At 38.4% G+C, this 13,827-nt stretch overlaps 1 protein-coding gene across 3 annotated transcripts in view; it reads left to right on the top strand.

Moving 5' to 3' along the window:
- The first annotated feature begins 670 nt into the window (after positions 1–670).
- LOC109052664 (probable JmjC domain-containing histone demethylation protein 2C) overlaps positions 671–13,827 on the top strand; it is a 133,233-nt gene continuing 120,076 nt past the window's right edge. For all 3 annotated transcript variants that reach the window (XM_019070077.2, XM_019070076.2, XM_019070075.2), the window contains exon 1: positions 671–1,006. In XM_019070077.2, the coding sequence (XP_018925622.1) occupies positions 872–1,006 (135 nt within the window). In that variant the 5' untranslated portion in view covers positions 671–871. The remainder of the gene's footprint in view (positions 1,007–13,827) is intronic.

Genomic DNA, 13,827 nt, shown 5'->3' with positions numbered 1-13,827 from the left:
TTCTAGCACCCACAAGATATCTGTCTCCATCTTCTGCTCTGACCTAAAGGTGACACAGACTGATTGTTTCCAGTGGATATGCTTCCCATTTATCAGTGCTTCTCTTGTGCTCATCAACGAACAGCCCAAAGGTCAGCTATTGGAGTAGTGTGAAACACAAATGGACATAAAATGTAAAAAATATTTTCATCTGCATGACGAAATGGAAAGTAATAATATATGCTGTGTATTTTTCTAGTATTCTAGCCAGACAGAAAGACAGACAGACAGACAAATAGATAGATAGATAGATAGATAGATAGATAGATAGATAGATAGATAGATAGATAGATAGATAGATAGATAGATAGATAGATAGATAGATAGATAGATATATACTTTATTAATGCCATTAGGTAAATTAGTTTTATAAAACCTTATTTATTGATTTATTTATTATTATTGATTGTTTTTACATTCTTCATTCTTGCGCTGCCTGTTAATGTGTACAACAATAACAACAACTAAGCGCTATTTTCCTCACACTGGTGTATAGTGTGAAAGCAGCTAGTCTCCCATTGAGAATTAATCTGTCTGGCGGATGTAGAAATCTCCCTGCTGAGGTTTTCATGTACATGTGAGTTGTGTGAGGCGGAGGGATACCGGTTTTACGTTCGCAGTGATCAGGTCCAGTGTTCAGTTTCACTGAGCGCGAGAGCGACCATTCGCGGGTGGAGGCTGAAAGAAATTTAAATCCCCCGGGTTGCGGTCGACACGCAAAAAGGCGAAAAAAATCACGGTTATTTCTTTCTTTTTGTTCAGAACGCAGTTTGACGGTGTAAATGTGCGGTCGGTAGGGTGCGAGCGTTCACGTTTTCGAGGGTTTTTCGCCATGGTGGTCGGGAAACGGTTCCTGTGCGTGAGCGGAGAGGAGCCGCTGGAGCCCGCGCACATCGCGAGCTGGTCATGGCGAGCCGGAGTCATCCGAGCCGTCACTCACCGCGACCACGACAATCCCGAACTGACGGTAAGACAACGGCAAACATGCTGCGAAAAATAATTTTTACGAGCGGGAGTTCTCAGCGAGGATATGTCATTTTGAAATTGTCTGTTAAATGTTGGATTATTCTAGGTTTTATCGCTTGGTACATGGAAACGGGCTTTAAGTCAGTCAGGTAATGGGGTCGTGTAGTAGAGCTCTGTGTGGATCCCAGTCATCGCTGGTGGATTTTAATATTAGTTGTCAGCGTGTGACTTTTGTCCTTTTTGCAATACCAATAAAAATGTTGCTCTTTGTATATAACATGTTTTGTTGGACGCTTACAAGTGACAAGTAACGCGATAATGTTTAATAAAAATGTTTTGCATCAAGATTTCTTATTGAAACATCTAAAATTCTGATTTATATATATATTTTTCCTGTCAGACATAAGCATTTTGGCTGCTTTGTTTTGTTTCAGTGTAGTCATGATAGTGCATTTTGCAATCTAGTATTTTGCAAACAGATGGACCATATGTAACACATCTGTGTAAATGGTCAGGGCCATAAAACAATTCTGACCTATTTTCATTCATGAATACATAGTAAATAACTCCCTGGCCATCGGTGATGTTTAACGTTACAGATAATTTACAGTTTTTATTTTGTCAGTGGTAAAACGTAATAACACATACATAAATCTCCCCAACCCCCTCATAAAACTGTTGTAGCGTTTGTCCTTATTAAATGTCTTTAGACTTCTAATATTCGCATTTGAGTTAAATTTTAATTTAAATTTTAAAATTAAATTTTAAATGGTTATTTATCGTTAGAATTAGTACAGGTAGTTTATTATGTTCCCCTTGTTCATATATTTTAACAATTTTAATGTAATAAGCAATTTCAAATGTTGTATTTTTATGGGCCTCAAATATCTCCCCACTAATATATATCTTAAATGATAAAATATTGTTTAAAGTAGTTTATGATAATATTATAACACTGAAGTGTAAAATGTAAACAATTTAAATATTTTAAGTTAAGGGTATAAAGTAGAAAATATTTTAAATTTAGACTTATTTAGAGGCTAATTTCCTATCCATTTGAAGCAAAATCTAGCTTGGTCTTTGATCATTTAGACAGCTCTCATGCGGTGGAGATGAATGGAGCTGCTCCTGTCATTGTGTGTATAGAGTAAGTGTGTACAGTATGCTAGCCGTTTGTTTTCGGGGCTGTGTCCTGAGGTCACCAACTGTACCGCTGCTAATCAGCACACAGAACTTTCCACACTCAATAGCTGCCCTGCAGCTGAAAGTTCAAGCTGTAAATGCTTTTGTTTCTTTGCCTTTTTTCCTGTATGTTGCAGGAAAAAAAAAAATAGTATATGCTAACATGGAAACATAGTCATTTAAAAAAAATGTTTTTTTTATTTTGTTTCGCTTAATTTATAGGCCAAGTCTAAGGTAGAATAGATTAGAAAGAATTTTACATTATAGCGTTGGCATGAATTAGAAGACTTGTCTGCAATCTTGTATGTGCAGTATATATTTAGTATATAGTAAACAAGTATTTTCAATGGCCTAAAATCACATATCGTTTAGTTGTGAAATTCTTCAGCCTTTTTCCCCCATGACATCGCATCACTGTTTTTGCACGGATACCAGGGATGATGATGAAGCCTCTGATTGCAAAAAATACCAATGCGGATTTATTTACAGCACTCAATCACATTGGCAACAACTGGCTGTAAAGAGCTGGAAGTGGCCATGTGATTTGTGGCTTAAGAAAACAGCTCGTAACATGAGACCGGTGGTCGTTCACCGCCCTCCCCCACTGCAGCACAGCATAAAGGGCGCTATGTTCAGCCGTTCCCCTGAACCAGAGTTAACCTACAGAGAGATTGCTCTTTGTTCAGTCTGACTGTCAATATAACCCTGTACTGTTTTCCTTTGACAGTGAGCCGCCGCTTCCATAACTTCTCTAAAAGGATTTATTGAGCACTCTTCCTTTGTGCACCTTTACTCCAGGAATGACAACGGTTCTGTCTGAGCCTTAATTGTCGGTGGATTAGACTTATGTAATATAAAGAACCCGTTGTAATCTTTTGCAGTTGTAAAATAATGGTTCAAAACGAGCGATATGACACTTATCGGCAGGAGAGGTTTATGGCTGGAAGGCCTCGAGTTTAAACATTAAAGGTGGATGGGAGTGTTAACCTGAATGCAGAGCGTTCTAGCGTGTTCACTTTCAGGGTTGGATTGCGACAGTAGCTTGCCAGGAGTGTTGAAGGACGCCGCATAAGTGAATGCAATGAGGTGGAAAAACATTGAACTTTTGTACTCTATTGAGTTAGATATATGCCCTCTCTCTGTTGTGCATTCCTTGTCAGGCTTCTTGTGAAAAGTAACAGCCTTCCACTGAATGCTGGATTTTAAAGACTGAGCCTTGTAGTTAACAATTCGTGGCTATATAGATATCTAAATAAAATACAAGCTACTTGCAGAATACTGTCTGCTTCTGTTTGTTCGTATTCAAGAAACCTGATTGTTTTATTGAAGCTCTGTTTGGTAGGACCCTATAATTTCCACAATTCAGAAAACATGAATGTAATCGTGGAATCCAGTCATAAAAGCTGAAGGATTGAATAGTGCCCTAGTTTGGTGAAATTACATCCAGAAATTACATACTTCACCTTTAAACAAATTATTTGTTCATTTGATTGCATTGTGGGATATTTTATGTTGTTTGCATTGCACCTTAGTGCATAGATTTTTTTTTGCAGAATATGCACAGTATGCATAGAACTGTACTGTATGTCACATGTTTTTGTAATAACCCAATATGTTTAAAGCTAAACGTGCATTTTGATCACTTTTCACTTCTTCTGTGTGTTTGGCATTTAAACTTATAGATTTAAATGTTAAACCTTTACATTTTTCACACTTTTCCACTGACAAAACCTTTACATTTTATTCTAAAATAGTTCTGTAATGAAGATCAAATAATGTCACACTGATTTTAGCCTGCAGTGTGTGACGCACATGCTCTTCCCAGAATCTGCCTGTTTAACCTGGACTGACCCCTGTCCTGTACCAGCCAGACCTTTCTGGAAAAAACTCTGTTACGAGAACAATTACATGATGATGCTTACTCATCACCGTTTCATTGTTGTAGCAATACTATACAGTACAATGTAATTGATTTTTTTGTATATCTGCCTCAATATTTTTTTTATTGTTTCAACCTGACCAATTATAATGATACGCAGTCTTGTGATGACTTCCTTGATCATGACATTTGTCACTTAATACAATTCAGTTTTGCAGTTGTTGTTTTTTTAACATACAGATGAAGTGACATCTCAGTCCAGCCATTGGACTGTATCCCATAACAACAACAGCCCAGTCATGAGAATCACTGTGCAGATTTGCGCTTAACTCGTCAAATGCAGAAACAGACAAATTTTATTATCTGCAGTGTATGGAGTGCATACATGTCATTTGATCTGACAGTAATGAGTATAGCTGTGTCCCAAATGATGCACTATGTATTAGGGTTGGGCAACGTCTACAAAATTTAAGAAAAGCTGTGTGAAAACCATTGAGTGCATGAAGTGTTCATCATTCTACACTTATTAAAAAGTGCATCATCCGGGTCTTTGAAGTGCAGCTTTTATTCATGGAATGTTTCATGAATGCACTACTCGCACTATTTAGGCTTATACTAAAAAATGTAATAGAATAATGTGCAAGTATGCAAATTGCCACACATGTAATGTGTTATATGAGGGTCAAACATTTGCACAATCAGTTGAATTTTGATATGAAACTAAATAAGTTAATTATTCTTATAGCAAATATGGTGCTTTATGGCATCACATGCATGCTTTTGATGCAAAGGCAGTGGCAAAGAATCATCAAGGTGGTGGACAAAAGAGAAATTTCAGTTATGAATATAATTCATTCAGTACAAAAATCTATAAATAAAAATAGTTCGATTAAATTAAAATAGACTATTGTACCAATATTTGTGTGTACAATCTGTATTTTTATGATTGTTAGAGTATGGGGATCTTAGCTTATCAAAAGTGTGTTTTTATGACGCACTGGGTCATATCATTTTATGACAAAATCGGTCACTTGTGTGGTCCCACTTCAGTTAGGATACTACCCATGTACCAAGCAGACAGCAAGACAGCTCAGAAGGTTTTGGAACAGCGCCTATGTCTTGCTGTGAAATGGCTGCACTACATAACGGCTGAGTGCATATTTGAGCATTTAATTGAGGTAAACGTGCACGGTTGAAATCATTTAGGATATCAGTACAGTCACACATTAATGTATGTTAGTTCATTTATTGGAGCTGCGCTGGCTGACCTCTTTCTGTGTGAACGGACAAATTAGCGATGGAGGTCTGAATAGCTCTGGGGTGATGCAATGAGTAAGTAGTGTCATATATCCTGTTATGTTCGGCAGTGACACACACAGAGCCTATTCCACTATTTCTGAATCACACTCACATTAGAAAGCAGGAAAATTTATTTATCTTGCTCAATTTATGTGGGGCTTCCTAATTTCCGACGCACTGGAAGTGTTAATTTTGGTTTCTGTGATGGTAGAGTCTTTTTAGCTTGAGCTAAGACAGCAAATGGTCAGAAATGAAACACAAACAAGGCTTTCTGTAGGCGGGAATGGTCGACTGAGCCAACGCAGGCTTCCAGCCCTATCTCCGTGTGCTGATCCTTCTCTGCTTTTGTTGAATATGCTCAAGTGAAACCAGATGTCTGCCGTTTAGAGTGTACCGTATATTCGTTTTCCGTGAATACTTTAACAAATCAAATAAATGGACTGTTACTCTAAAGGCTTGGCTTTTTTTAGCAGTTCCATCTGAGGTGGCAGTCATGCTATTTGACAAGCCTGGTGGAATGTGCTCTTAATTAAATTTGTTTCAAACAAATGAACTCTTGTTGGCTCAAAGGTAATGCAACTGTGGCTTGGACGATTCCGGCATGAGTGATTTGCTTTGAGAAATACTGTCCCACTTCCGGATAGCAGTATTAGACAGCAATATCTCAACTTCTCTCTTTGAATAGTCACATATGTTATTGCCCAATGATGCATGTGGAAGTGCTGCTTGGACACAGGAAAGCAGAAGACAGAGAAAGTGGCGCAGTGCAGCTTCATGTAGTAGAAAGAATCTTTGCTCACACCACCTTTATGGGCACATGCTTTGTTTGTACCTAAGTGTAGCTTAGGATTGAAATATACATCTGAGTTTAAGTGGTTGTTTTGTCTTGGTTTGTCTCAATGTCATGACTTGTGGTAGCTTGGCAAGATCTGAAGGAGGTTGCTGAGAGCCCACATTTATTTTGTTTTGTTGTGCCTGGGGCTAAAAAGCAACACCCACAAGCTGGAGGCATTATTGTGCAGCATGACACACCTTTAAAGAGAGGCCCAGTGGGAGGTGTGTTCACGCCTGGAGCCTTGACAGAATTTGAGATACACACACACTCACACACACACATACACAGCTACACATACCTTTGGCATGGCACAGCATGTGGCTGCTGCTCTTTAGATTTAGTGAAAATCTCCAGGGAAATTTGAGTGCAATTACAGCGAGCAAAGAATCGTCCAGGAACAATGCTGAAATCTGGTCTATTCATCATGTGGTGGAACTGTGTCTGCTGCTCTCAAGAAACCTTTGATGCAAACATGTGCCAGTTTTACATTTTTGAGCCCAGTGTTGTTCTTTGTAGTGGCTGAATATCCCACAATGAATTACAGCTGGGTTGTATGACAGTGTATGTCGTGCAGAGATAGAAATGTATCAGCTGGTGGAGGATGCCGTTATTAAGGGGTGTAAGGCACAACGTAAACTATTTAGTTGTTTATGGCGTTTAAGCAATATCATGAATAATATATGAATGTAAGGTATGATGTGGAGTACTCAGGTACTTGGGAGTACTCAAAAAGCAGATGTTAATGGCAGGTAAATGGAATCAGAGACTATCCTGTCCATCCAATGAGAATTGAGAGTCAGGACTATCAGTTTTATAATATTAGTTATTTTAGTTGTGAAGCTACTTTTGCACTCATGCCAGACTCATTTCTTCTGAATAATGTTGTTTGCATTCACATGCATTCAAGTTCATAACAGAAAGTCAACATTTGATTTGTTGAATAATTCATTTGCTAGATCGTCCAAAAATAGGCATAACCATCTAGTTATTAACATATAAAACCATTTATTTGTTGACTTTTTTTTTGTGAAAGTTATTATATTATATATAATATAACAATCATATAAAATTGGGTTACTCAAACATGATATAAAATTATGGTCATACTGCCCACAACCTACTGTGAAAATGCTCTTGTAGTTCAATTTTCTAGCTAATGAAATATTGTGTAATTCAGTTATTGTTTAGAGGCTTCATAAAAAACATTTAAAAGATCACTCTTACACATTTGTGTTACTTGCTTTAAAAACAACAAATATTTGTTTTGTACAAAGTTTTTCTCAGTTTCAGAAGAAGCAGTAGATGTGATGCAATGAGGATGATCAGTTACATCCAAATTGACAACATATAAGTACAAGTCAAGTTTCACATATGTATTTTTGTTGGTTCTCCAATGGATTGTAGGTTGTCTTGCCTAGAGGGGATTACTGAGTGCATAAAATCAGTGTCCTTTAAATGAAGGGCAAGGTTCCTTCTGCAGTGTGAAACACTATTCTTTGTTTGGAAGCTCTATGGGCTTCATTGATTGGTTCCATACAGTGGAAACCTGACCTTTAGCAGATGTTTGAGGTCCTGCCACGACTCAGCGTGATCCCCAATCTAGACAGCTTTCTCCTTGTTATGATGACTAAGGGGTGCTTATCTTTGACAAGATACAAAAAAATTAAACTATTGATGTATTTGCACGATGCAGCCATTTAGTCATCACAGGGTTCAAGAGGGGGTGATCTGTAATGAACATGGCTGATGACCCGAATACATCTCTAATGTTCTCAGACAAATACTATGTTTGATTAACATGATGCCTGATCCTAATGGTTTGTGTTAGCATGTACCATATGAATGGAGGATGTCTGGAGATTCTCTGTTTAATAAAATGTGCCTATATTTATTGATATTGCTATAAAATAATATTACTAATAATTACTATATAAAAATTACTAAATAAAAATAAAATAAGAGATATTAATACTGCAATTACATATTACAAATAAAAAAATATATATTAAAAAAAATTTAAATTTATTTGCTTTTATTGCCAAAGGTTAATGCATTTGTACATTTTTGAATAAAAAGTGTAAAATAACCATAATTTATTTCTGAGATGACAGTTGAGATTCACTCACATTCAGCATGATTGTAGACTAATGTATATCTCAAATAAAGGCTACTGTTTCAAATAATATAAATATTAATGTAGCCTGACTGTTGTGGCTCTCCACATGCTTTTATTTAAAGTAAGTAAATGTAAACCTAATATTTGCCTGTGGTGCAAAAATTTTCAACACACCAAGATAATTAATTGCTTTGTTTCCTTTCCTCCATCTCTTGTAGATGCCCCCTTTTATTTGTGATTAGGAATTAAAACCATCTTGAGGGTGAAAAATAAGCTGTAATAATTGGGTTAAATCTGGTGATATGGGCTACAGCATGATTAAAGTAAGCTTTGCAAATACACAAAGCATTTGGCTCCTTAAGCCTAGCAAGAGGACCACTTCCACTGGGCAAAGATGCTTACAACACAGCAACTTAGTATTAAATAATTAGGCTAAATTAATGCTTCATCAAAGGAGATATAATGCTGAGGAAATTCACATGTGGATTTCTTATTAAGTTTCTAGCTCATGATAAACGGGTGCTGACATTTGCCGTGTTGCTTTAGCAGCCTGTGCTAGTGTTTCGCCACAGTGGCAAATTTCACACATTTCAGTACCGTGAACCTGTCCTGTGACCGCAAATGAATCTGGATTCATTTCAAAGACAGATCCTCTCGCACAAGAAGATCCACTCGCACAAAGACTGATGCCCTTTGCGCTTCACTTTCATAAGAGTCTTCAAGTCTGATCGTTTATCATTTGCATGGCAGATTACAAAATTATGTACCACAGAAATATCACCATCTGGATTATAGGTTCTCTTCTCGCACCAAATGAGTAATATTTGTGGATTATTCTGTTTTCTCTTGGATTTTCTCTGTGCATGTCATGGATGAGCCACCACATAATGGGACAAAGCAGAGACCGTAGAGATAAGGATTTGCCATCTTTCTTCAAGCTCTGTTTCATAACCCAAAATTCATTTTCATTCTCTGTGCGGATCTTGTTTGCAGAGGAAAGAAGATAATCAAACAGACTTGCTTATGACGTGCCATTTGGAAGTCTGGCAGCGTGAGCAGAGAGCCATTGTAAAGGATGTTGTGAATTTGATGTGAGCACAGCTCCCTAAAGGCCAGCTTAATGGGATGGGAGCAGACACGGCTGCCCTGTAGAGGGATTTAGGAATGAACAGTGTGAGCACTGTTTTCCTCAAGCTTGGTTCATCCCAGCTCGGCTGCAGAACCGCAGGAAAGCACCAGGCCTTTGTATGTATGTGTGTGTGTGTGTACACGAGCATGTGTGTGCATGCAGGATAACGGTCTGGATGCATTCGCATACCCGCTGCTGGAATTTTCTTTTCTGAAGGTGATTGTTGGCAGTAGGGCACTCCATGTCAAGCATAAAGGAAAAGAGAGGAATGCTGTGAAAATATGGAATGAAAAATGGACCCCATTGTTCCATGGGTAATAAAACATGTTTTGTCCTCTGCTCTATTGTCAGTTTGTCTGCTACTAGAGGCTTTGAAGAACAGGAAAATGGGAACGTTTAGTGAGGAAAAATAGAGCCCTTAAGAAACAGAACATCTGAGAGTGGGATTTGTGCTCTTAAATATTAGACAAAACAAAATCCCTCAGGCAAGTTATGTGCTAAAGAAGAAGCATCAGTCTTTGATAGTCAGTTGTTATGTAATTCATTGTCAGCGTAGGTCTAGTCCCACACAGGCGATGAGATGTGTCTCTTTAATGCAGAATAAATTCACTTAACCGAGACAAGGTAAATGACTGACACGCTGCTATTGCTTTAAACCTCAAGGCAGCACATTTTATTTACTGATACAAATGAACTTGGTCGCAGTCAAATGAGATAAATGAGTAATTCGCCTGTCCTTTACTGCATTATCTGGGTTTCTACGTTTATTATGTTAAATATGACAACTTTGTTACATTGCTATGCTATGGATTTTGCAATTTAAACATTCAAGAGACGTTAAGCCATTCAAGCACAAAAAGACTCAAAAGATAGCTCAATACAGTACCTGCATGCTCTCTCATAGAACGTTTTCTGTGCAATTTCTGTGCACCAACACCCAAAGCATGCACATATATAAAGCCGCCTCTGAAACAGCGTGCGACTAAAGAATAGAGTTCTGTCACCTTAATGTGCGAAAAGGGCCAAATTCATACAAAATTATATCAAAATGCCCATCTTGGCTATTGTTCACGTAAACACAGTCGGTTATAGTCGGTATATAGGCTAAGTGAATGTAAACCTTTGAGAAGCAAAACATAAGTGTAACAGTATATTAGATCCATACATGAGGTCTTAAAGAGACAGCATTCTATTTGATTCTATTAATCACCATTAATAATAATTTATTACAAAATCAAGAGCAATAATTGATAATAACGTCAATAAAATGTTGTCATAAAATTGCAGCCATGTTAGCTCCTGATTTTAAACCTATACTTTAGATACAATTTTGAACAGTCAGTTGTCTATCTATTAGTTAAATTTTTAATCCTTTTCACCTGTGGTGTCTGTATTTCTTTAATTATTGTATAGACTGCTCTTTAAAACTCACTAGTGTCAGCGTAATGAATGTAAAACTCAGAGATGACCATGTTGGTCCACGTCGATAGATGGCAGTGCAGTGTCTAACACCATTGTGGTATCTGTACTTAAAGTATATGAATAACAGTGATGCTAATGCAAGCTGAAAAATTACTGAATGGACCTTTAAATAACACTGTGTTTCTGAGGCCATGCACAACCTATTATTTTAGTCCTTTTTGGGAGATGCTCTATAAAAATCTATTGTCTTAGGGAGCGGTAGTGAATTATCTTCTTGGGTAGCATGTAGCAGCGGAATGGAATTTCTGTAGACCCGGGTTAACATCCTGCCTGAGTGCCTCATCTGGAACTTTGTTTGCTTTTGCAATACCCAGTCCTCTGCTGGCCGCTCCCCTGGGGGCCAGAAACCAGGGGCCTGCTCTGAGTATGTCAGAGTGCGGTTTCATCCAAGCGTGGGTGACACACTGAAAAGGCCCGTTGTGCTGCAGCTTTATGCTGGAACGCAGACATCGGCGAGTCCCATGCTCTCGTTAAACACTCACATCCTTGAGAAAATGGCGGGAGACCATTCTCAGGCCATAGTGTAGCAGTCAGTGTTCTTTTATTTCTCTACACTACCGTCACAGACTCATATTGCTGTATATAAAGGAAGCATAAGACATGGTAAGTTATGTGGAGATGATTCCTGTAGATGTGTAGGACTTGGCGGTAATTTAAGACTGCTATGGGGAGACAACTCAGAGGCAGGAGGTCTCACTCTGGCCATAGCTCAGGCTTCCCAGGGGGCCCCTGTTCCGCCTACAGTGTTCCCACCTCTTTTTTTTTTTTGGCAATACTGGGCCTCAGGGGTCTTCATCTGTGGCTTTTGTTTTTCTTGAATGCATAGCAGTTTTTGAAGCCCTTCCTTCAGATATGGCCATGGTTTGTAATCACCAGTGGTTTGTAATCATGTACTGATAAAGTCTCACTTTGCATTTGAAATTGAGTTCTGTGCCATTTAAACCGGTAATGATCTTTTTAATGCTGTTTAATTTCTGTGTTGGATTATTTGAACGCTGCCACCTGCAGTTTTTACCTGAACTGAACTCTACCACAGTCACTATCACAACTTTAATATACTAGTCTCAGACGTCATGCCCACGGGCAGCCCACAGTTGGTTCTCTGACTGTTTGATGCATGTGTGCATAAAACTGGAAAGTGCTCATGAAAATCACAAGCTCTTATCATATTGCTTGACTGCTATGCAGCTGCTGGAAGTCATGTTGAATGGGTTTATTTCAGTCTGCCAGTACACAAAATCATATTTAAAAGATTCTGAAGAGGAGCTTTAACACTGGAATTGAAAACATTTGTGAGGTTTGTAACTTCAAATCTTTGAAATATGCATTTAGAAAAAAGTAAACAAGATATTGTGTCTGTTCTTATTTCCTGTGCCTTATTTTCTGATTTCCAGAGTTTCACATGGAGACTGTTGCACAGTAATCTTAATATTTTTTTCTCCATGGCAATTTAATATCCAGTGATGTTTCGCAGAGCTACCTGACCCTAAAATACATGTAACTTTGTTCAATTTACATGTCCGTCAGATTATCTCTTCCTGCCTAAAGGAGCCGTCACACTTATGGTTGTTTAGCGGGTGATATCCAGTCATTTAAACAGGAATCCACATTATCGAAGGTTTTGCGTTAGGGTTAAAAAGTTTTCCACACAGATTTTGTTGGCCTTAGGTCAAAGTCGGCTGTCGCTGCATGTCTGTTTTCGCAGTGTGTTCTGAACCGTCATCATTAGTTGGTCCCCATTGGTGACTTTTTGGCCAAATTGAACGTGTTGAGTCCTGATTTTGAATGATAAATATAGACTACAGACACCTGCTGGTATAGGCAGTTATTTTCTCTCAAGCAGCCACAGAACGTACATGCTAGTTGGTTGTCTTTGTGGTGTTTTCAAATGCTTTTGAAACTTTTTGGCCCAGACGCAGACGACGTCAGGCAGCAACACAGTCTGCTTTTGTCATATTAGTTCTTTGATAATGGTTTGGTGTGTCACAGCCTTTAAGTGGGTGTTTGTGGATAAGTGAGTGGACCAGACTTAATGCTGATAGTCAAAAGTCTGGCCCTATATAATTTAATGCTCCAAACACAATGGAAAGTCAGAGACAGTTCCTGTCATGCTTGTGAAATGCATGAATGTTCACTTGAGGTTTTGGCCGTGTCCTCATGGAATGTGTTAATGGAATGTGAGTTTCTTGGGCTGCACTCATTTGCAGTGCTTTGCTGGAAAATCCCATCTGCGAGAATCAGGCCAGGCTTGAGATAAATACAGTGACAGAAGGCATCTTAATACCAGACAGAGCCTGGACTACTGCCACCTGGGCTCTTTATATATACCCCATTGTATCTGTGCGAGACGCAGCAACTGCTCAAGTAATAGTAAGATGCAAACACTTTGTCATGTCAGTCATGAAATACAGAACTTGTAATAGGTTACATTAACTTCATTTGTTAAGGACTGTTTTGGATTGGACCCAAACACTCTTTACTGGTAGAGTCATTGTTACCGACTCCAAACACCTCTTTATCACCAAGGAGCTAAAGCCACTGTAATTACAAGTGTGTAAGTGAGTGAAAATAACACGACAAGCCGGTACAGGAATCATTTTGCAGTTTAACCTAATGGGCCCTGATCAAATGCGGGAATTTAGTTATATAGGCTAACGTTTGTTTATTAAAGAGAGAGAGAGAGATAGACAGAGAGGCCAAAAGGAAAAAGAGTGGAAATTAACTTTCCATTCCGTGGTGCAGTTGTTTGCCTTCACTGCAATTTGGCGGGAGTCCTGTGGCCAGATGTCTGTCTTCCATTAGGGGGCTGAAATACCCCGCTGTGTTTCTACTCTTGGCATCAGGATGTATACATCATCTTCAGCATTTTGAAATTGCTTGGCTGGTGTTTGCCTGTTTAT

Source organism: Cyprinus carpio, chromosome A12 (genome assembly GCF_018340385.1).
Source record: "Cyprinus carpio isolate SPL01 chromosome A12, ASM1834038v1, whole genome shotgun sequence".
NCBI lineage: Eukaryota > Metazoa > Chordata > Actinopteri > Cypriniformes > Cyprinidae > Cyprinus > Cyprinus carpio.
This window is presented reverse-complemented; position numbering and strand designations above follow the sequence as displayed.